Below are 22,737 nucleotides of genomic sequence, written 5' to 3'. Positions count from 1 at the left end.
TTGGCAATTACAAAAAGAAAAAGTCTGATATAGACGTCATTACATATGGACTTCACATGCGATCGGCCGGAACATGGTCAAAATGATGGGAAACAACGTTTTTATTTAGTTCAAGAATAATCAGACCACAAAGTATTTCGTTTTCACTTCAATGCAGTTGTCACTTCCACGAAGCTTCCATCATTTGATTGACAGATATAACGCAAAAATCTTCAAACTCAATATGGAGTTTGATACAATTGTGACAATAAAAAGGCGAAGAGTTTTAACATTTTACCATTTAATATAGAGATTTGTTAATAAAATGAGTACATATTTAACGATAGACAATCTTAACTGTATCCCCAACTTAACCAAAGTGCATTCAGGTGAGAACAAGAGTACCACAAGCGGGCGTCAACTCCCGTCTGTTACTGTTGTTTTCAGTCGGAATAGGGCATAACTATTATTGCAACACCCCTGTCCATTGTCTCTGACCATACATGTACTACGGTAAGTTTTACTTGGACATATTCAACGGTTTTTGAGTTATGGCCATGGTTCAAGTTTTTACATGCGGAAGACCTGGACACACACGACACGGGCGCCATCACAATACCTCGACTTCTTAGTTTGCAAAAATAGACAGACTAAAAACAAACCCCAAAAACAATATAAATCTCTTAAACATAAAACAGGATTTCTTAAATATCTATATCACAATCATGAATGGCATCGAAATAAGTCAGCAGGGCAAGATAGGATACATGTAAGCTCTTTTTGAGCTTTTTTAACTGACCAGCTAAGTAATGTATATTCGGCCAGATTTCCTTCTAGTACATCTAATGAACAACAATAGCTAGGTGATATTCCAATGCAAGTGATTGAGTACAAATGTTCATCTGATACAAATATGCACCATGGTAGCTACCTACCCTAAGGAATCCCACACATGTAACTTACTTTAAAAGAGCAATTAATGAAAATCACATTAGTACTTACTCGTTATTAAATAGCATAAGTTCTTTAAATAAGAGTTGAGGCTTTGAGCATAATTAAATATGTAAAATATCTTTGCATGTATGAATTTAAAACGATGGTACACAATAACGAACATATAACACTTTGCTGGAATGAAAACAGAATGTTGTTTGACAGTATTCTATCAAAGAAATTAAAACAAAATAAATAAAGCAAGAACAAAGCACTTCACAGTTAAACTGTTGAAATCAGGGATTAAAATACATGCATTTAACAACATAAAAGAGACATAGAATCTGAACAACAAAACACTGATGTAAAGAAAATACATTTCACACTAAAAGTTTAACGTTACACCGAATACACTACATCCATGGCAATAAAATACAAATCATGAGTGGAATGTTTTAAAATATCAAACATAGAATAAGATTCAATACAAGAGACAGTACTGGTTTGGAACCACTTTCCCCCCATTTTTTTTTATTTTTTAAATCGTGCGGAACCCCTTGCTTCGCGGCCATGGCGATTTTTCTTGAACCCCTGATTTAAAAAATCAGTATAATATTTATTATGAATGCTTATTTTCAGAATGAACTCCTGTGCCAAACCTACTCAGTAACCTTCACTGAAATGACAGTTTACTGAGCAAATAATTCACTCACATTTTCCATTTTGTTAAGTGGTAAAACTCAATGAGTCCCAGCTGGAAGAAGTATGATGCAACCTGGTGCAATTTCAATTTTGCTGATTAATTGCTACTTTCAGAAAAATATTTGTGCATCATTTGACCACAAAATATAATATGTATGAAAAACAATCATACTGGAGTTGCTGAACAAGTATTTTATAGGTCGGGGGATTTTTTGGTAAGGGCTAAAAAGTGGCTCCTAACCAGTACATAGACACAGCAATCTCATTCATAATTTTAACATGACAATATTTTTCAAACTAGTGCAATAGTAAATTTGATTCATCTTAAAATCATTATGCTATAAAAGATAGTTATAAATTCATAAACCTGGTAGACAATGCTTATATCAAAATCATATTTTCATTTACTCATTTTCAGTACGTATGTAAAAAATATTAGTAAAAAGCACTGAAAACTGTTGTTGTTTAATTAATTTAAGTACAAAATATAAGCAATTTTTAGTCTTTGTTAAAATGAAATTGGATTTTAGGTATTGAATTTATATTGTTGTAATGAGTTATGTGTACAAATGATCATATAATGCTAGATGGAATGTTTTATAAACAACTAGAAACACTGCAAATGCAACGCAACCAGGTTATTAATATGGGCAATCAGAAATTATAGCAAATTAATTTCTTGTATGAGTTTGGAAAAAAAGCAGCTAAAAGTAAATGGGCTGAAACCATTTTACTATTTTCAGTTAGAGTGATCTTGACCTTGGCCCAGCCCCTCAAAAGAAATTCCAAACTGGAGTTGCACATTAGCTTCTAACACACAAGCTTTCATGACTATCCATCAATTCTAACTAAAGTTGTTGGACAGAAACCATTTTTCTACTTTAAGTAACAGTGACATAAAACTCGGCCCCACACCCCTCAAAAGCAATCCCAAGCTAACTCTTCACATAAGCTACCCACACACCAGCATTATTTACTATCCATCAATATTAACTGAAGTAATTGTTAGTAATTAAGTGACCTTGACCACCTCAATAGCAATCCCAAGCTAGCACGCCACCTCAGCTATCTACACACCAACTTTCAATACTTTCCACCAATTCTTACTTGAATGGATGGAAACCATTTTTCCATTTAGAGTAAAAGTGACCTTGACCTTGACTCGATCCCCTTAAAAGCAATCCCAAGCTAGCTCTTCACATAAGCTACATACCCATCAACTTTCATCGCTATCCATCAATTCTTCCTTAAGTTATTGGGCAGAAACCATATTACTACTTTATGTAACAGTGACCTTGAAGTTTACTCTACCCCTTTAAAAGCAAACCCAAGCTAGGTCTTCACATAAGCTATCTAAACACCAACTTTAGTTACTATCCATCAATGCTGACTTAAGTTATTGGGCAGAAACCAATGTTTGACAAGCACCCACCTGCCGTCCAACGACATCCGCATTCCAATAACCTGGTATTTGTTAAAAACCTGGTTAAAAAGGCAGGGATCTATATTTAAAATTATTATTTTAATACGGTAAGTCTTAAACATTTCCTTTCATATGTGCATGAAAGTGAGCAGTAGATATTGCATTTACAATAATGAAAGATATACAAATGTTTTAAAAAAACAACAACAACACAATAACTAACTCAAGAAAGCAACCTTTCAGGCTTTGAAATGAAATCACCCATGAGATATAATAAACTAGCAGAATAAAATGAAATTGTCTTTCTCATTATGATGTTTAAACCAAAAATGTTAGTGACTAATTAAGGATATTTTTGCATCTTTACTACCCAAAACTGCTACCTGGTTTACAAAGTTGCAAACATGTAGTTTACATAAATTGATGATAATCAAAATCAACTAATATCAAACATGAATAAAGAATATATAATCATAAACGTATCCGATTGTCTAAACCTCATTTCAGCTGCCTTTTACAGTATTATCAAACATACAGCACTAGTCAGCAGATCATATTAAGCATTGCTTATATATATTTTTTGGTTTAAAAAGAAAGACACACTTGGTATGCCTGATACAAGTATTAATATACTCTGTAAAATAGAATATGTAATATTTTTATAAAAAACAACAACTATCCTTTCTTCTTAAAACAAGAGCACTGCCGAGCCAAAACTCGTCTTCTGATTTTAGTTAAAATACCTTAACAATTATTTAAGTATAATTTATTGAAGGACTTTGCTGTATATGAGCAAATTGTCACTGGTAACATGTGCACCAAGTTTCATTCAAATATTATAAACATCTTTTTTTTTCAGTTATGGTCAATCTAAATGTTTTTGCTGATTATGCTGATGGCAAGGCTATGGCAATACCTCGACATTCTTTCTGCGAAAAACAGACAAGCATAGAACTATATTTATTATTTGGTTCTAATACTTTCTTATTCCAACATCTGATATGTCATGCAAAAATCCATCACCGGTAAAAAATCTCAAAACAGCCAGACTTATTCACTGTCTTCGTTCCTGAAATATGTATCACATCGTAAGTATGAACCTTTTCAGAAATTTCATATACTTGTATAACACAAATCTGATTTTATTTTATGGAATGCTTTATTTCTGTAACTCTTAAGGGATTATTACTATCAAATATTGGCCCTTATATATAAGTCCGCAAATGTGTTTGTTTTTCTGCTTCTTTGCCAAAATGCTAACCTTTTCTCAGGATATCTGAGAATACTGTAAGAACTTAACTCTGCAATTTTACATGTTAAAAGGAGGATTAACATGTGCTTACATTTCTACTTCCAAGTTTTTCCTTTTTCTTTTTGAGCTGCAAATAAATGGTTTCTTATTAATTTCTTGGTTTTAAATGAAGATCCATATTGAATACTTTTGAATACTTTTACATTGCCAAACATATCTGTGTATAACATGGCTTGAATTTCCTTCTTCAATTAACACAAATTTGTAAGAGGAAACCAGTACAAGCTCAGAGTATCCCTATCACACTATATACAAACAAGAGGGGCCAATAAAGATCATCAACAATAACATTCTGATCAAGTTCCATGAACATATAGTCATAAATAAGGCCTCTAGAGTGTTAAAATACTTTTCCTGTTATTTGACCTGGTGACCTAGTTTTTGACCGCACATGACCCAGATTCAAACTTGGCCTAGAGCTAATCAATATAAACATTCTGACTAAGTTTCATGTACATACAGTCATAAATCTGACCTCTAGAGTGCTAACAAGCTTTTCCTATGATTTGACCTAATGACCTAGATTTTGACCGCACATAACCAAGATTTAAACTTGACTTAGAGATTATTAATATAAACATTCTGACCAACTTTCATAAAGAAACATTTATAAATGTGACCTCTAGAGTGTTAACAAGCTTTTCCTTAAAGTTGACCTGGTGACCTAGTTTTTGACCGCATATGATCCAGATTCGAACTTGGCCTACAGCTAATTAATATAAACATTCTGACTAAGTTACATGAACTACAGTCATAAATGTCACCTCTAGAATGCTTACAAGCTTTTGACATTGATTTGACCTAATGACCTAGTTTTTGACCACAATTGACCTAGATTTAAACTTGGCTTAGAGATTACTAATATAAACATTCTGACCATCTGTCATTAAGATACAGTTATGAATGTGACCTCTAGAGTGTTAACAAGCTTTTTCTTTAAATTGACCTGGTGACCTAGTTTTTGACTGCACATGACCCAGATTCGAACTTGGCCTAAAGGTAATCAATATAAACATTCTGACCAAGATTCCATACAGTCATAAATGTGACCTCTAGAGTGCTAACAAGCTTTTCCTATGATTTGACCTTATAACCTAGTTTTTTACCACACATGACCCAGTTTTTAACTTGCCTTAGAGATAATTAATGTAAACATTCTGCCAAATTTCATGAAGAAACCTTTATAAATATGACCTCTAGAGTGTTAACAAGCTTTTCCTTAAAGTTGACCTGGTGACCTAGATTTTGCCGCATATGATCCAGATTCGAACTTGGCCTACAGCTAATTAATATAAACATTCTGACTAAGTTACATGAACTTACAGTCATAAATGTCACCTCTAGAGTGCTAACAAGCTTTTGACATTGATTTGACCTAATGACCTAGTTTTTGACCACAATTGACCTAGATTTAAACTTGGCTTAGAGATTACTAATATAAACATTCTGACCATCTGTCATTAAGATACAGTTATGAATGTGACCTCTAGAGTGTTAACAAGCTTTTTCTTTAAATTGACCTGGTGACCTAGTTTTTGACTGCACATGACCCAGATTCGAACTTGGCCTAAAGGTAATCAATATAAACATTCTGACCAAGATTCCATACAGTCATAAATGTGACCTCTAGAGTGCTAACAAGCTTTTCCTATGATTTAACCTTATGACCTAGTTTTTTACCACACATGACCCAGTTTTTAACTTGCCTTAGAGATAATTAATGTAAACATTCTGACCAACTTTCATGAAGAAACCTTTATAAATATGACCTCTAGAGTGTTAACAAGCTTTTCCTTTAATTTGACCTGGTGACCTAGTTTTTGACCACACATGATCCAGATTCGAACTAGGTCTAGAGCTAATTAATATAAACATTCTGACTAAATTGTGACCTCTAGAGTGTTAACAATCAAATTGTTGATGATGGACAACAGACGACGGACGACGGAAACAGGGCGTTCACATTAGCTCACCTTGAGCACTTCGTGCTCAGGTGAGCTAAAAAAATAGATGAGATAAAAGGTAACAGTTTTAATTCTAATAAACAGTTTTAATTAAGTTTTGTGGCTAAACAAGAGAAATCAGCTGAAAAGTGGGAATCTTACATTAAGCTGATTGTAACTCCACTTATGGACCTGTCTGCTTATTCATGGGGATTTACTGATAAGCATGCGTAACGGCTTGGTTGTTCAGAACTTTGTAAAAGTTAACACTGTTGTTAACTGGATCATTGTTAACTTTCAAATCATATCTGCTCTGGAAGTTTAATGGAAATACTGATCTGTGTATTTCTAATATAATTTGAGACAACTGTTTCAAATGTTATTGGTTTAATCAAATATATAAGCATCTCATAAAAATTGATCACCTTCAAAAGCTAACAGTGCTATTGTTCATCACCTTGTTAACTAAAACCAAGTTCTGAACAATCTGCCAAATGAAAAAATGGACATTTTTGACACAGGCATCTCTTACCCTGTGTTATCATCTGAACCATCTTTTGTTACACCATTTCTTTCCTCAGATTTCTGTCTGAAATTAAATAAACAAATAAAGTAACATGTAATAATAATTGCTACATTCATGTTGTTATTGTTTTATATTCATTTAATCATCATGGCTTTAAGGTCTCAAATGTAATATGATCCACAGACAACTTTCTAAAGTTTCGTAACTGGCACAAACTTGCATACCATTGTTACCATATTTATAAAATTTAATGAGAATGAGTTTTGCATGGTTCCAACAATGATGATGGTAATACAATGACACTAAGGGCGGGCAATATCCCATGTTTTCTTCTATGAGAAGTGGAACAGCTAAAAGTATCATACCTTTTTTTGGTTTCCTGTTCTGTGAGACCACAATCTATTTCACATCTGAAATAAAAACAAAAACAAAAAAAGGTAAAATGAAATATCTCTGTACATTGTATCATGCAATTCCAAGAAAATTTGAATTACACAGTTTACACTGCAGGATTAAACCAACAACAGATACTATATGATTTGAATGAAAATCTTTTCATTAGAATGAGTCAATCACAGCAGTAATGAAATTATAACCGGTGATATCTTTATCATACTAATACATAGGTTAAGCAAGTTCAATTATATCTTGACACTGTTTAATTCAAACTGTCAACTGAAAACTTACTTCTCAACATTGTGTACTTTGGTGTCTGCTGGAGAAATACTCCTCGATTCTTTCCTTGATTTTTCCCTTGATTTTTCCATTGATTGTTCCCTGGATTTCCCCCTGAAATGAAGCATGCAATACACCTCCTTTAAATGCTGTACATTAATATCATGCAAATCTTTTGGGTTATTGACCCACATGTAACTACAGCCTTGAACTTTGGGACATGGGCCTACATGTGCATTTGGGACATGGACCTACATGTAACTGCGGCCCTGGCATTTGGGACATAGACCTACATGTGACTGCCACCCTGGCATTTGGAACATGGACCTACATGTGACTGCCACCCTGGCATTTGGAACATGGACCTACATGTGACTGCCACCCTGGCATTTGGAACATGGACCTACAAGTGACTGCCGACCTGGCATTTGGAACATAGACCTACATGTGACTGCCAGCCTGGCATTTGGAACATGGACCTACATGTGACTGCCACCCTGGCATTTGGAACATGGACCTACATGTGACTGCCACCCTGGCATTTGGAACATGGACCTACATGTGACTGCCACCCTGGCATTTGGGACATGGACCTACATGTAACTGCCACCCTGGCGTTTGGAACATGGACCTACATGTGACTGCCGCCCTGGCGTTTGGAACATGGACCTACATGTGACTGCCGCCCTGGGCCAGTATTCAATATTTATCTTATCCTTATCCTTAAACATGCCTCAGTGATTCCATTCAGTCCATTGGTCAGCTTAATATACAGGCCACTCAAAGCACTTAGTTTCTAATCTTAAATTTAAGTTCAATCTAAGTTGCTTATTGAATACCGCCCCTGGCCAATGGAACATGGACCTACATGTGACTGCCGCTCTGACCACTGGAACATGGACTTACATGTGACTGCAACCCTGACATTTGGGACATGGACCTACATGTGACTGCCGCCCCGGCATTTTGGACATGGGCCTACATGTAACTATGGCCTTGACATTTTGGACATTGACCTATATGTAACTGCCACTCTGACTTTTGGACATGGACCTCCATGTATCTGCTGCCCTGACATTTTGGACATGGGCCTACATGTAACTGCTGCCCTGGCATTTTGGACATGGGCCTACATGAAACTTGCACTGTGGCCCTTACAATTAGGACATGGATCTTCATGTAACTGAGGCCTTGACATTTTGGACATGGACCTACATGTACATTAATGATATGTTAATTAACATTTAAACATCTGATGAAACTACACACATCATTCAGTTTCACTGTAAAGATAGCACTTATCATTGACTGAAGAAGCCTTATCTGGTCAGCCCCTTGACTGCATTTAGTCTTTCTCTTGTCTTACCGTAGTGCACTACGAAGTGCACTTCTGGTGAACTAAGAGTGCACAAGAAGCTCACTTACTGTCATGTTTGGTCTTAACATTACTGTAACTGGCGCCCTGGCATTTGGGACATGCACCTAAATATATCTCCAGCCCTTACAATTTGGACATGGATCTTCATGTAACTACAGCCATGGCATTTTGGCTATGGACCAACATGTGACTGCAACCCTGACATTTATGACATGGACCTACATGTAACTGCGGCCCTTACAATTTGGACATTGATCTTCATGTAACTACAGCCATGGCATTTTGGCTATGGACCAACATGTGACTGCAACCCTGACATTTAGGACATGGACCTACATGTAACTGCGGCCCTTACAATTTGAACATGGATCTACATGTAACTACAGCCATGGCATTTTGGCTATGGACCAACATGTGACTGCAGCCCAGACATTTAGGACATGGACCTACATGTAACTGCGGCCCTTACAATTTGAACATGGATCTACATGTAACTACAGCCATGGCATTTTGGCTATGGACCAACATGTGACTGCAGCCCAGACATTTAGGACATGGACCTACATGTAACTGCGGCCCTTACAATTTGAACATGGACCTACATGTAACTACAGCCATAGCATTTTGGCTATGGACCAACATGTGACTGCAACCCTGACATTTAGGACATGGACCTACATGTAACTGCGACCCTTACAATTTGAACATGGATCTACATGCAACTACAGCCATGGCATTTTGGCTATGGACCAACATCTGACTGCAACCCTGATATTTGGGACATGGACCTACATGTAACTGCGGCCCTTACAATTTGAACATGGATCTACATGTAACTACAGCCATGGCATTTTGGCTATGGACCAACATCTGACTGCAACCCTGATATTTGGGACATGGACCTACATGTAACTGCGGCCCTTACAATTTGAACATGGACCTACATGTAACTGCGGCCCTTACAATTTGGACATTGATCTTCATGTAACTACAGCCATGGCATTTTGGCTATGGACCAACATGTGACTGCAACCCTGACATTTAGGACATGGACCTACATGTAACTGCGGCCCTTACAATTTGAACATGGATCTACATGTAACTACAGCCATGGCATTTTGGCTATGGACCAACATGTGACTGCAACCCTGATATTTGGGACATGGACCTACATGTAACTGTTGGGCTATAGAACTTTATGTAACTACAGCCCAAACATTTGGGCTATGGACCTTCACGTAAGTTTTGCATGACATTCTACATTATATGTACAGGAATGTTATGATAAACATTACTTTTCATCATGTCCGTTTTCCTTTTTGCTGGCAACAGTGGACTTTTCAGGAGAAGGTGACTGTCTTGAGGAAGTTCTCTTTTCATGTGATTTCGACCTACCACCAGATCTGGAAATAAGGGGGAATTCAAATTACACTTTTTAATGACATACCCACTCTTCAAATATATTCTGCATTTGGAAGAAATGAAAGAGAAACATCAAACAGTTACCTTTGCAGTAAATTGCAGAAAATCTAAGTACAATACAGCCCTAGCATATTAAAAATTGCTTTGCTTATAGATGATAATAGCAATATTTGAATGTTACATATAATGTAATCATCTATTTTTGTTTTTTACCAAAAAAGTCTTAACATAATGCAAACATGCACTATGGAGAATACATAGGAGATATTACATAAATGGACATGCAATGTGAAATATCATATTGATTGACCATGAATGTGATATTTCATTTATATCGAAAACATTAATTTGATGAGCACTAAATACGGTAACTGTCACTCTATAGCATGCATATTTTAAGCGGTATTCATTTAAGATGTCACATCTTAAGCTATTACACTAAATATTTATCAAAACTGTACAATGATGGGATTCCATCATGGCGACATTATCTATAATTTAATTAAAGTTAATGCGAACTTATACACTACCTTGACCTTGATCGGGACTTGGACTTTCTTGACTTTCTGTAATCAAAAGTAAATCAAAATAAAACTAGAGCTATCACTGAAGTTGATTAATACCCCCGAATGCCGCCTCTCATTAAGATTTATCATTGTATGAAGTTTTATGAAATTCCATCTAGTAGTTTTCAAGTTACTGTACCGACAAAAGTTTGACAAAAAAACACAGAAAAAGGCAATAACTCTGTACACTGAACTCCTTCTCATTGTGCTGTACCATTGTATAAAGTTTTATTACATTATATCCGGTAGTTTTCAAGTTATGCTCCGGACAAGAAAAAAGTAACAAAGGGCTGTAACTGGCTGAAATAGAGTTATGGTTCTTGTACACTGCACATGCTCTCATTGTGCTTTACCATTGTATTAAGTTTTAATGAATTCCATCCAGTAGTTTGCAAGTTAATGTCTGGAAAAATATTTGACAGCAAAAAAAACAACAAATAAAGGGCAATAATTCAGTAATTAGCTAATGTAAAGTTATGGTTCTTGAACACTGCACTTCCTCTCATTGTGCTTTACCATTGTATGAAGTTCCAATGAATCCCATCCAGTACTTTTCAAGTTATACTCCGGAAAAACAAAAGTAACAAAGGGCAATAACTCAGTAATAAGCAAGAATAGAGTTATGGTTATTGTACACTGCGTTTCCTCTCATTATGCTCTATCATTGTATGAAGTTTAATCCAATTCCATCCAGTAGTTTTTAAGTTATGCTCCGGACAAGGTAAATTGCAACAGGCCGACCGACAAACCGACGGACCAACCGACCACAGGGTGACTCCAATATAACCCCTTCAAACTTCGTTTGTCGGGGGTATAATAACTGTTTATTTAAACAGACAGAGAAATTACCTTACTATACAGCGCATGTGTAAAGTTGGGGTGAAGGGTGTAAAAATCACCAAATTTTGCATACTTCTACTATAGGACATAATGTTTAAAAAAAGTGCAGAGGACAAATCTGAGAGGCCCTCTGTCTTTAAAAAGCGATGCCCTTTAAAGAGCCCTTGGATGTAGAAGGAGTTCCTGTATCATTATTAAATTGACATATTAAAGTTTAGTACTTCATAAAAACAAAAACACAGAAGCATGTAATGAAAATATGACATACCATTTTATTTGATGCATAAGATTAAAACAAAAGCGCATATTTAAACAGACCTGGATTTTTTGGACTTTGAGCCCGACCTTGACCTAGACTTCCTCCTTTTGTCTCTTGATCGAGACCTGAAAAGTATGTTGAATAAAATCTAAATGGACATATGCTCACATTGTGCCCAAGTGCATGCATGTCATGTTAAAAGATTGATCATACGCAGGTATCAAAGAGTCAGATGAAAACAAACCTGTGCTTTCTGCGATCTCTTGACCTTGACCTAGTAAAAATAAAGAAACAGATTTAATTTCAAAATTAACAGAAAATCAAGTAAAACCATTTGGTATTTAAATAATCATCGAATCAAATCCCGAAGTAAAACCATTTCAATCTTAGTTTAAATTCCAAAAAGAGTACCTTTTTTAATTTTAAACTAGAAAAGTCAGAATTATGGGCCTTGCTCGAAATGTGTGTATTGTCTTTGGTAACATGTATTTCAAGTTTAACTTTAATACTTTGAACACTTTTGAGTTATAACATAGGTTTATTTTGTGCACGCTGCCGCTGCCTACGCCAACAACCCCAAGGCTATGACAGTAACTTAACATTTTTTCATCGGAAACAGACAAGCTATAAATAAATGACAACCTCTAAAAACCATTATTCTTACCTCACAATAATAGTCTCAACTAATGAAAAATCATCTAGGAAGAATACAAATTAACAGATTTTGAAGTAACGGGAACTTGTCACTCAGGGTAAGAAGGCCAACAGGGATTGTGCAGGTATGGGTGGAGTATTATAAAGCTGTGAAGGGTGGTAGATGAAGAGGGAACCTCACTCTTTGCACACAACAGAACAGCAACATTCAATGAGAGAAGACTTTATGATACCAACATAAAAAACTGTATAAAGAGAACTTAGCTTTATCTTATCATTTAATATTTATAAGGAATATGATCTATTTATGCTTCCATCAGGCATGCAACAATCCGTGGTAATAATCTGATACATAAATAAAATATGGATGCAAGGAATTTCCTACTCAGAGATAAAAAGCCATCCCCACAGTGTCAATTTATAATCTATGAAACACGAGAAAATGACATGAATTATTCAATGGTATATGCATAAGGTTCATTCAATTTCTTCACATCCACCTAATCATTTTTGTTGCTTGTGTCTGATTTTGCAAAGGTTCAGATACTCTCCTGTAGGTTTTATTGTAAACTTTTTGATAAAGCAACTGTTGTGAAATGCTTTCAAGAAACTAGCTTTCAAAAAATAAATTACTTATAAATAAAACTTTACACATTGTTCTCCACAGATTTGCGACACAAACCTTAAAAGGATTTTAGCAGAATAACGCAATTTAATAAATGTGGATAAAAATTAAAACATATAACAGAGAGCATTACCACAAGTATAACTGTTTTCTAAGGCAAAATGATCCACCACCATCACTATAGCAGTATAAAATGCTGGACAACTTGAATACACTGTTACAAGGCCATCACATATATTATTTGAAGAAGAACATCTTCATGTAAATCAGATCTGGCAACTTTTTTTTTTAAAGTTCTAAAATACCTGTCAAGACTTAAGAACGTGCAATTCAACAAAATTATTGTGATGCTTTTATCACAATTTAGAAAGTAAAGCATAATTATTAAAAATTTGATTTTTGTTTATAAAATGTGATAAGCCTCGATTCATAACATTCCTGACCATTGAATTTTCTATTTAGTAGATTCACAAAATAACTGTATAATAACTATGGTGATAATTATAATTCTTTCTTTCTAATGCTTTTACATGTGTAATATTACAGTTTTCTGCAAAGAACAATGATATCAGCTATCTATAATTGCTAGTAAATTTTCAAAAAAAAGAGAAATGATCAGGAATGTTTTCAAAAGAACAGTAAACAGAAGAACAGCCACACTCAATCAGGAAAGAGTACCTGTAGATGGGAGTACCGTGGGTACTAAGCGACAGTTTGACAGTCTAGGCCGTTCACCAGTGTACTAGGGAAAGCGGTTTGAGAGTTCTCAAGGTGTGACCTTGACATTGACCTTGTGCAAGTGTGCACGCAGTCATATCCCAGGGACGCTGCGGGAAGCAGGCAGTGAGCTAGTTCCAGCCTGGGAATTCTGTCTCGATTGTCGCATGTGTTCGAATTGTAAGTGATTGTGGCCGATTGTAGAGGACAGATGGAGTACAGTCCAGAGTGTATATAAACGTCATTAGGGTACAAGGCGGTCATCAAGTAATCTCTGTTCCCATCTCACTAAGCGTGTTTCGACTGTTGCTAGTTAGTCTTTGATTGAGTGGTTTGTACCCTCGTTAGTGGGATAGCTCTTGAGGACTGTCAGTGTGTTTTCTTAATAGTGTGTTTGTGTCTCAAGATGGCTTCCTAAACAAATGTTTAATATGCATTTTAGTCTGTTAAGTTATAATTGAATTTGTGCATTTTCTTTTTAATCTTTAAAGCAAGAAAACCTATAACAATTGTTAAATGTTTTTACATGACACCAGTCTACTGCCTTTCATGAAATGCACTAAACTGCTCAAGTATAAATTCAGACATTTTGGCCAATATTCAAAGCGTTTTGAGGGAATGATCTAACAGCAGGAACACACTGAATGAGCTACCAAAAGATAATAGATAAAAAAAGCTGAAAACATAAATACATACTAGTATCATATCTGTTTAATAGTGTAATTTGGGCTCCTTGATTATTTGAGTCACTAATCAATGGATTTTGTCCAAATCAAACAAGGGCAATTATCTTCATTATTTGAATTCAAGGGAGAGACATAAACTATTGGCTTTATGTGGTTGACAACCTTGATCAAGAGTTTATTAGAATCATGCGCTGTTATTTAAAGGTATGAATTGATTGGTAACGTCAATGTCTTTCAGCCACCATTATGGAATCACTGAACAAATTATCCCTTAGAAAGTATCTGTTGAAAATGATTGCCATTTTATCAGTAACTGGTTTTATGAAGTGGTGTTTTCAGTGGGTAGTGCATGTGTGCAGGCTGGTATAGAGATATTTGCACCGACACTAAGATAGTGATTATTGCTTGACTAAACAAAAAAATCAGTTGTCTGGCTACAACCAGCAAATACCGATTTCATGTTTTTTAAAGCAAAATAAACAATAACTTTTACGTAGTATCATCGATTGATTGTGAATTAAGAAATACAGTATAAATCTGCATAAGTTCAACTAAAATTTTTACATTTAAAACAGGGCCATAATTTCCAATAGATATTGATGTTACTTGTTTGTGTAATGACTGAATACATGCCGGAGTGTGTTATTTAGTAAAGCAAAAATGATTATAACTTTCTTAGTGCTGACGTACATGTCTCTATACTATCCAGCACTTAAATGATAACCTATTTAAAGAACTGATTAAATGAAAATGTGGTAGTTTTTTCATCAGAAGCTTCCTTAAAATAATTTAAATCAGAATTTGTCCGGGAAGCCTTTTAGTGAGGATTTATATACACTAATTAAGTTTTGAACCAATTTTATGATTGGCTTATGACATAATAATGTGTACAAAAGTGGCTGCAAGCAAAACTACAATGTTCAGGCTAGTGTAATCAATTTAGTAAAACATTGACCACAGCTTGTATCAACTCAATGCAGAGATGTGTCTCAATCCCTTTATGACTCTAAAGATTATCCAACTAGAGGTGGATGTTAAAGCCTTTAGTGTTTATGCTTATGCCTTGAACAATGGGATCACCCGACTCATTCTGATTTAAGAAAGCCTCTAATGAAAAAAACACACACCAAAGTTCCATTAAGTCATTCATTGGTTTTATCAAGTGAGTTATGTTGTGGAGATTAGCAGCTGAGCTGTCCCCGGCTTATGCCAAATTAGTGGTTTACTAAAGCAAACATAAAAAATAACTATTTCTTTTTATTTCATCCAAGCTAAAATTAAATGGAAGCACACAAAACAAATAGCAGTTTAGCAAATAAAAAGTCATGCAAAGTCAGATTTTTTAATATTGTACTTGATCTACCACTATCATTGAAAAACAGAACTTTAATGATATCTTTAATTGGTATACAATTTCAGCCCCAAAAGCCAAAATTTCATTAGTTTTGTATAACAATCTGCAGTTTGGTTTGAATCCTTGTTAACTATTTTCAAGATACGGTAGTACATGTATTATAATCGCAGTATAGAGTATTAAGTTTAAGCTACTATTTATGATCACATAATGTTATGCAAATTATCTTTAAGAATGTTTACAGCATATTTGATATCTGAGTTGTTTGGCCTAAATTGATAAGCTATTCACTCTAAAAGGAAGTATAAATGACTGCAGTGCTGGAAATCTGATCCATAATACCACTCCAAATGTGTTACGCTTTACGAGCAACATAAGAGCAGTATACAAGGACGGCAAAAAACTTCCTTTTACAATTTTTGCCTTGTTACAGAGAACTAGTATGAAATTTTGATAAATAGTATAAAATGCATTTACACTTAATATGTCTAAAATTCAAGATTCAAGATTCAAAATAACAGGTTGAAATATAACCCTACAAAAGTGGTTAGGGTTTTCCCCACAACCAGTACTGCTAATATTTCAATGCTTTTTATTATCTGAACAGGGTGGTGTCTTAGCAGACAAGTATTTAATCAGTTCTCAATGCTGAGATATTACAGTATATTTTTTGTCACCATGTACATTGCGTACCCACCTGGAGCGATGTGATGACCTTCGTGACCCCTCAACCTGCAGTCGACGTCGCTCCTCAAAGGGTCGGGCATGTTCAACACGAATTCGCCGCCCCGCAACACGTCTGAAAACAAACGACAGTTTAGGTTTTACATGGAATTAACCTTTTGATGCTGCATAAAAATAATGCCATTAAATATGTGTACGTCATGTATTTGGTAGGTAAAGAACTATGGTTTTATCTGCAAAATGGACTACTTTGATCCCCTCTTTAAGCAACCTCAGACAATTGACCAGGCAGAGCTAAGCATCCAATTGCATCATATTAATTGTTACACTGGCACTCGTGCAATACAAAATCATAACTCTAGTTGTATTGATTGGGTGGCACCATAAGAGTCTTAAAAAGGTATCAATATATTCCCAAAGACAGAAATTGTTTTTATTAAACATTTATAAGGCAATCAATGAATCATAACCCAGTCCTGGTATCAAATGCATATGTTGATACTGTGGCTTCAAATGTGACAACACATTGAGAATCAATTAAGTTGACAAATACATGTACATTCATACATTGATCTATTGATCTGATTATTTCTTTTACGAAATGGGTACGGTGTATTAAAAGAAACAAGACTGTCTTCATCAATGGTCCCAGTTTGGTCACAGCCTGTACTTAATTTGATTTGTTTTCATTTCAGAAGCCATTTGAAGCTGAACAATATGAACATTTTGTACATGTGTGCACAGTCACTGTATGAAGTGAGATAAGTGATATAAGTAATATCGCTGTAATATCTTAAACATTAAATAAGTTTCTGTTTTAAAATCCAAAGAAGTCTATTTTTTTACATGAATAAGATTCTAAAATTAATGACTATCCACCTAAGAGTGCCCCTTTTGTGTTGGAGTATATTTCATTGTAATCCCTGTAAAGCTTTCATTGCATCCATTTTCCTGGTACAAACCTGCAAACAAAGTTCAGGACAGAGTCCAGACTGACATACCTTAAAACTTAGCCAGTATCAGACAGAGACACTACTGACATACTTTCCATGAACTCAAAGGAGTCTAGATTGACATGCCTTCTATGAACTCAGAATGTTCTGGACATAATCTAGACTGACATACCTTTCATAACATCACAACGTCATAGACCTTAACTGACATAAATTCCTGTTCCATAGTCTAGACCATGTAAAAACAAGTTCTAGACACAGTCTAGACTGGCATATCATCCATGAACTCACAGTTCTAAACAGAGTCTAGACTGCCATACCTTACAACTACTCAAAGTTCTACTTTAGCCTTGCCAACCTTTTCATGAACACACAAAGTTTTCAATTTAATCTAGACTGTCATTCCTTCAATTGTCTAGTCTGCGATACCATCCACTGGTCTAGGCCGGCATACCTTCCATGAACTCACAAACTTCTTTTCCTAGACAAAGGCATACTCTAGTCTGATATACCTTCCTTAGTCTATACTGACATAGCTTCCATGTACTCACAAAGTTCTATTTCTAGACATAGTCTTGACTAGCATATTTTCCATGAATTAACAAAGTTCTAGGCATAACCTAGTCTGACATACCTTCTTTAATCTGGACTGACATAACTTCCATGAACACAAAAAGTTCTAGACGGATGCTAGACTCACTGACATAGTCTTGTCTGACATATCTCTTTAGTCTAGACTTTCATACCGCTCATGAACTCACAAGTTCTAGGTCTCAAGTTCTAGACAGACATTTGACTCACTGAAATACTCTAGTCTGACATACCTTCCATAGTCTAGAATGACATACCTATCATGGTCTAGACCGACATAACTTTCATGAACTAACAAAGTTCTAGACAGACACTAGACTCACTGACATACTCTAGTCTGACATATCTATCATGGTCTAGACTGACATACCTTCCATGTACTCTTCGTACAGCACTTTCAGCATCTTCTGCATGTTTAAAAACCAGGAAGGCAAACCCAGGGGGATTTCTGTAATGTAAACAACTGCATGTATAATTATTATATAATGATTTTTACATGAAGAGATATCATTTTGATTAATGATAAATTAATGCTTACAATGCTGCAATGTTGAAAGTGTAGTTCAGTGCTCACTGCTGAGTTGTTTTAGATGAATGCTCAATATATCACCCATTGACTTTAAAAGAATACAATATTTGTATATAATCATTGTTCTACAGCATTCAATCGTTCAGACAGTGATGTTGAATTGTTAAAGATTTACTTAAGCTGTCAGTAATTGAAATTGATTCCATGGTAATCATGGAGACACATTCTTGTCTAAAAAATGATAATTTGTTTGCAAATGCTATTGTGTTTCATAAAAATAAATTTATGTTCATCTGGGACCCATAACAAATCCTAATCCCAGTGTTCATCATAAAAATCTATCCAATTGTAGTATTTTTGAGAATAATGAAGATTAACAATGAAATTAAATGCAACTAAATGAAAACAAATTAAAGTTACTGTTTATTATTGTGGACTACATTTGATATATGGGCTATGCTACAATTTAATTGAAAGAAAGCAGTTTATTGGAGGGAAACAAGCACATATGTCAAGGGTCATTCATTTGTTTTTTCTAGGTTTAGTGTTCAGACCAACACAAAGTTACTATGAATCAACAAAAATAAAATGTGCAAGAACAAAACAACTATGACAAGAGGGCCTGGACATGTTGGCTGGACATATCCACTGATTCCTTCAGAGTCAAATAGAGAGATGAAGCTACTGGGACTAGTATAAGGTGAATATGGAATGTTATTGAAATACAAAATAAAAACAGAAAAACTAATGTTATGCCTGTAGGACCAAAAACTTCTGTTACAGTTCAATTATCATACCCAAGAATAATAGAATAATCATATAGCTAATGTTACACAGTATTAATTTGTTAAAAGATGTTGGATCACTTTATAATTAAAGTTTACTTAAAATGCTATTTTTAAGGCCCATTTTTTTCCAGTTTTGAAGTAATAAAGTAAACTGTAAATCTCCTTTTTCAAATTTAAAATACATTCTTTTTATTATTGCAGAGGTGAGAATTGAAATTATTTGTAGAAATCACCTCGACCTGGCACCAATATCACAAGAAGAGTTAAATTTCTCAATCTCAACTCATTCTAGCACAGAACAGCAAAAACTTTTTTATGTTTTTAACTTTGTTCTCTCTCTCATAGAGTTTTTTTTTAATATTTCAAACAAATTTATTTAAGAGCCAAAGGTTATACTTGATTACCATGGTAATAACTTTAACAAGAGGGCCCTGAAGGCCCTGAATCGCTCACTTGATCCAATAAAGATCATCAACAATAACATTCTGATCAAGTTCCATGAACATATGGTCATAAATGTGGCCTCTAGAGTGTTAAAATACTTTTCCTATTATATGACCTGGTGACCTAGTTTTTGACCGCACATGACCCAGATTCAAACTTGGCCTAGAGCTAATCAATATAAACATTCTGACTAAGTTTCATGAACATACAGTCATAAATCTGACCTCTAGAGTGCTAACAAGCTTTTCCTATGAATTGACCTAATGACCTAGTTTTTGACCACGATTGACCTAGATTTAAACTTGACTTAGAGATTACTAATATAAACATTCTGACCAACTGTCATTAAGATACAGTTATAAATGTGGCCTCTTGAGTGTTAAAATACTTTTCCTGTTATTTGACCTGGTGACCTAGTTTTTGACCGCTCATGACCCAGATTCAAACTTGGCCTAGAGCTAATCAATATAAACATTCTGACTAAGTTTCATGTACATACAGTCATAAATCTGACCTCTAGAGTGCTAACAAGCTTTTCCTATGGTTTGACCTTATGACCTAGTTTTTGGCCGCATATGACCCAGTTTTAAAGTTGACTTAGAAATAATTAATGTTAACATTCTGACAAACTTTCATGAAGAAACCTTTACAAATGTGACCTCTAGAGTGTTAACAAGCTTTTCCTTCAATTTGACCTGGTGACCTAGTTTTTGACCGCACATGACCCAGATTCGAACTTGGCCCAGATCTAATTAATATAAACATTCTGACTAAGTTTCAAGAACATACAGTCATAAATGTGACCTCTAGAGTGCTAACAAGCTTTTCCTATGATTTGACCTGGTGACCTAGTTTTTGACCGCACATGACCTAGATTTAAATTTGACTTTAAGATTATTGATATAAACATTCTGACCAACTTTCATGAAGATACAGTCATAAGTGAGACCTCTAGAGCGTTAACAAGATTTTCCTTCAATTTGACCTGGTGACCTAGTTTTTGACCGCAAATGACCCAGAATCGAACTTGACCTAGAAAGAATTAATATTCAAAACTTTTGTTTAACAAAGCTATAGATATATTTATGAATGGTACTTAATGGATAATTTCTTAAATGGAGCAATGCTCCTCCAAAACTAAGGGGGCATATTTTTACCTGGGTAAGGGAATATTTTTTTTCAGGAGGGATATGTGGCCCAATTTTGGCCGCAAACCATATCGGGCCGAAATTTCACTATGGACAAAGATAAGTCGATGACATACTCTGATAGCAGAGCAGTACACTTTAATACATGTACACAATCTCAAAAACTGATAACAACTGCTACACACTACAGTATCATTTAAAGATGCACCTTTTCTCCCAGATAACATTTACCACAATTTATATTAATTATTGTTTTAATATTCCCAAAAAGATGAATGTCCAAAACAATGGTTCTTTTAAAGGATGCCGAGTTTAATTTGAAAGAAATGAGCATAATATTTACCATAAATGCATTATTAAGTAAGTAGTTAAATGTTTATCAGTCAAAATTGATGATTTTTATACATGTGCATGTATTGATTTTGAATAAGAGTGTCACTTTAATAGATTCCAATTTAGAAGAAGTTATAAACTAGTCACCTACCTTGCAACCCATGTATCTATGATCGATCCGAAATCTTTAAATTCTTTTTCAATCTCGTATTTTCCTATCCTATTTCCGAGGTCCCCAATAAACACACGGTACCCTCCTCGTATTCGGTCATACACAGCATCGTCCAGAGACATTCTTCAGCGTTATGGAGTCAGCTGTTTAATGTTTACTGTGCGAATGATTTGGTGACGAAGTAGAGCCGTAAACATTTTGAAATACGTTTAGTCAAAACGGCACATTTAGCATTGTTCGACACATCATCGTTCAAAAAAGTTATGTACAACCAAAATTGTTTATAAATTATATTTTTTAAATATATTGGTTTACAAATGGCATGATAACCACGCACATATAAATTAGCAACATAAACTTAGTGTAACTCTTCGCTCGGCTGGCGCGGTTTCGCCGCGAAGATGGCACGGGATATAACTACATGTACAATTATCGTCTGCAGCCGATGCCGATGGAGCCTCGACGCCAGCCAATTGAGTGGCTTTAAAGAGTCCAACAATTCATTCTTGATAAAATGTTGACTCTGTTGGACCATCCTATATTCGTAAATCGCATTTTCCAGAGTTATTTGGTTCCAAAATAACATATTTGGCGTACTGTATACAATTAGCTTATTATGACGCCACAAACTGGTGGTGAATCATATGATTCCAACTTCAAGTCACGCTGGAGGACGTAGCGTTGCCTAGCTATAAAGAAGCCACAGTCATTTTCGCGGGCAGATCATAAATTTTTTTATTTTTTTTTAAGTCAGACTTGGAGATATGATTGGGTCAAGCCATTATGCAGCCATTATAGGGCGCGGACAGACCTTTCTAAACTCAACAACAACAACGGACAGACCATCCTACCCTCTTATAGAAGAAGGGAGAAATGATGTGCTGCGTACATGCAACTGGCGGATTGGGCGGGTTGTACAGGGGCCCTTGTCCCTGGAATAGAGCTCCATCTTCCACACATGAATATCAAATCAGGATTTTTTTAAATGGCTTCTAAAATTTAATGCATAACTATGATATATATGTCTTTGTCATTACTATAAAATATAGTTTAATATTATCACAAATATTTCAATTAATATGTACAATATATGTGTTTCAA

The 22,737-nt window shown here is 35.1% G+C and overlaps 1 protein-coding gene across 2 annotated transcripts; it reads right to left on the bottom strand.

Annotated features, from left to right (window-relative positions):
- Window positions 1-263: 263 nt before the first annotated feature.
- On the bottom strand, window positions 264-21,854 carry LOC128211350 (probable splicing factor, arginine/serine-rich 6). Of its 2 annotated transcripts, XM_052916045.1 has the most exons (12): window positions 21,616-21,854; window positions 18,593-18,670; window positions 16,692-16,793; window positions 12,203-12,232; window positions 12,018-12,083; window positions 10,824-10,859; window positions 10,167-10,274; window positions 7,506-7,607; window positions 7,184-7,228; window positions 6,825-6,881; window positions 4,381-4,416; window positions 264-4,106 (listed from the first exon to the last, which is right to left on the bottom strand). In XM_052916045.1, the coding sequence occupies exons 1-12, from the start codon at window positions 21,756-21,758 to the stop codon at window positions 4,088-4,090; spliced, it is 822 nt and encodes a 273-aa protein (XP_052772005.1). In that variant the 5' UTR covers window positions 21,759-21,854; the 3' UTR covers window positions 264-4,087. The 2 variants fall into 2 exon arrangements, with proteins under 2 accessions (XP_052772005.1, XP_052772014.1); XM_052916054.1 differs by lacking the exon at window positions 12,203-12,232 and having other exon boundaries at window positions 21,616-21,853.
- Between the last annotated feature and the right edge of the window lie 883 nt (window positions 21,855-22,737).

The sequence above is a fragment of the Mya arenaria genome, chromosome 2 (genome assembly GCF_026914265.1).
Source record: "Mya arenaria isolate MELC-2E11 chromosome 2, ASM2691426v1".
Taxonomy (NCBI): domain Eukaryota; kingdom Metazoa; phylum Mollusca; class Bivalvia; order Myida; family Myidae; genus Mya; species Mya arenaria.
Note: the sequence above shows the minus strand (reverse complement) of the source record. Positions and strands in the feature narration are given on the sequence as shown.

Bases quoted from the DNA above. Each gene is read 5' to 3' on its own strand.
- LOC128211350 (XM_052916045.1), bottom strand. From the start codon at position 21,758: ATGTCTCTGGACGATGCTGTGTATGACCGAATACGAGGAGGGTACCGT. The intron at 16,794-18,592 runs GTATGTCAGTCT...GTTTGTTTTCAG, and splicing joins GTACGAAGAGTACATGGAAG to ACGTGTTGCGGGGCGGCGAA. The intron at 10,860-12,017 runs GTCTGTTTAAAT...TTTTGATTACAG, and splicing joins TCAAAGTCCAAAAAATCCAG to AAAGTCAAGAAAGTCCAAGT.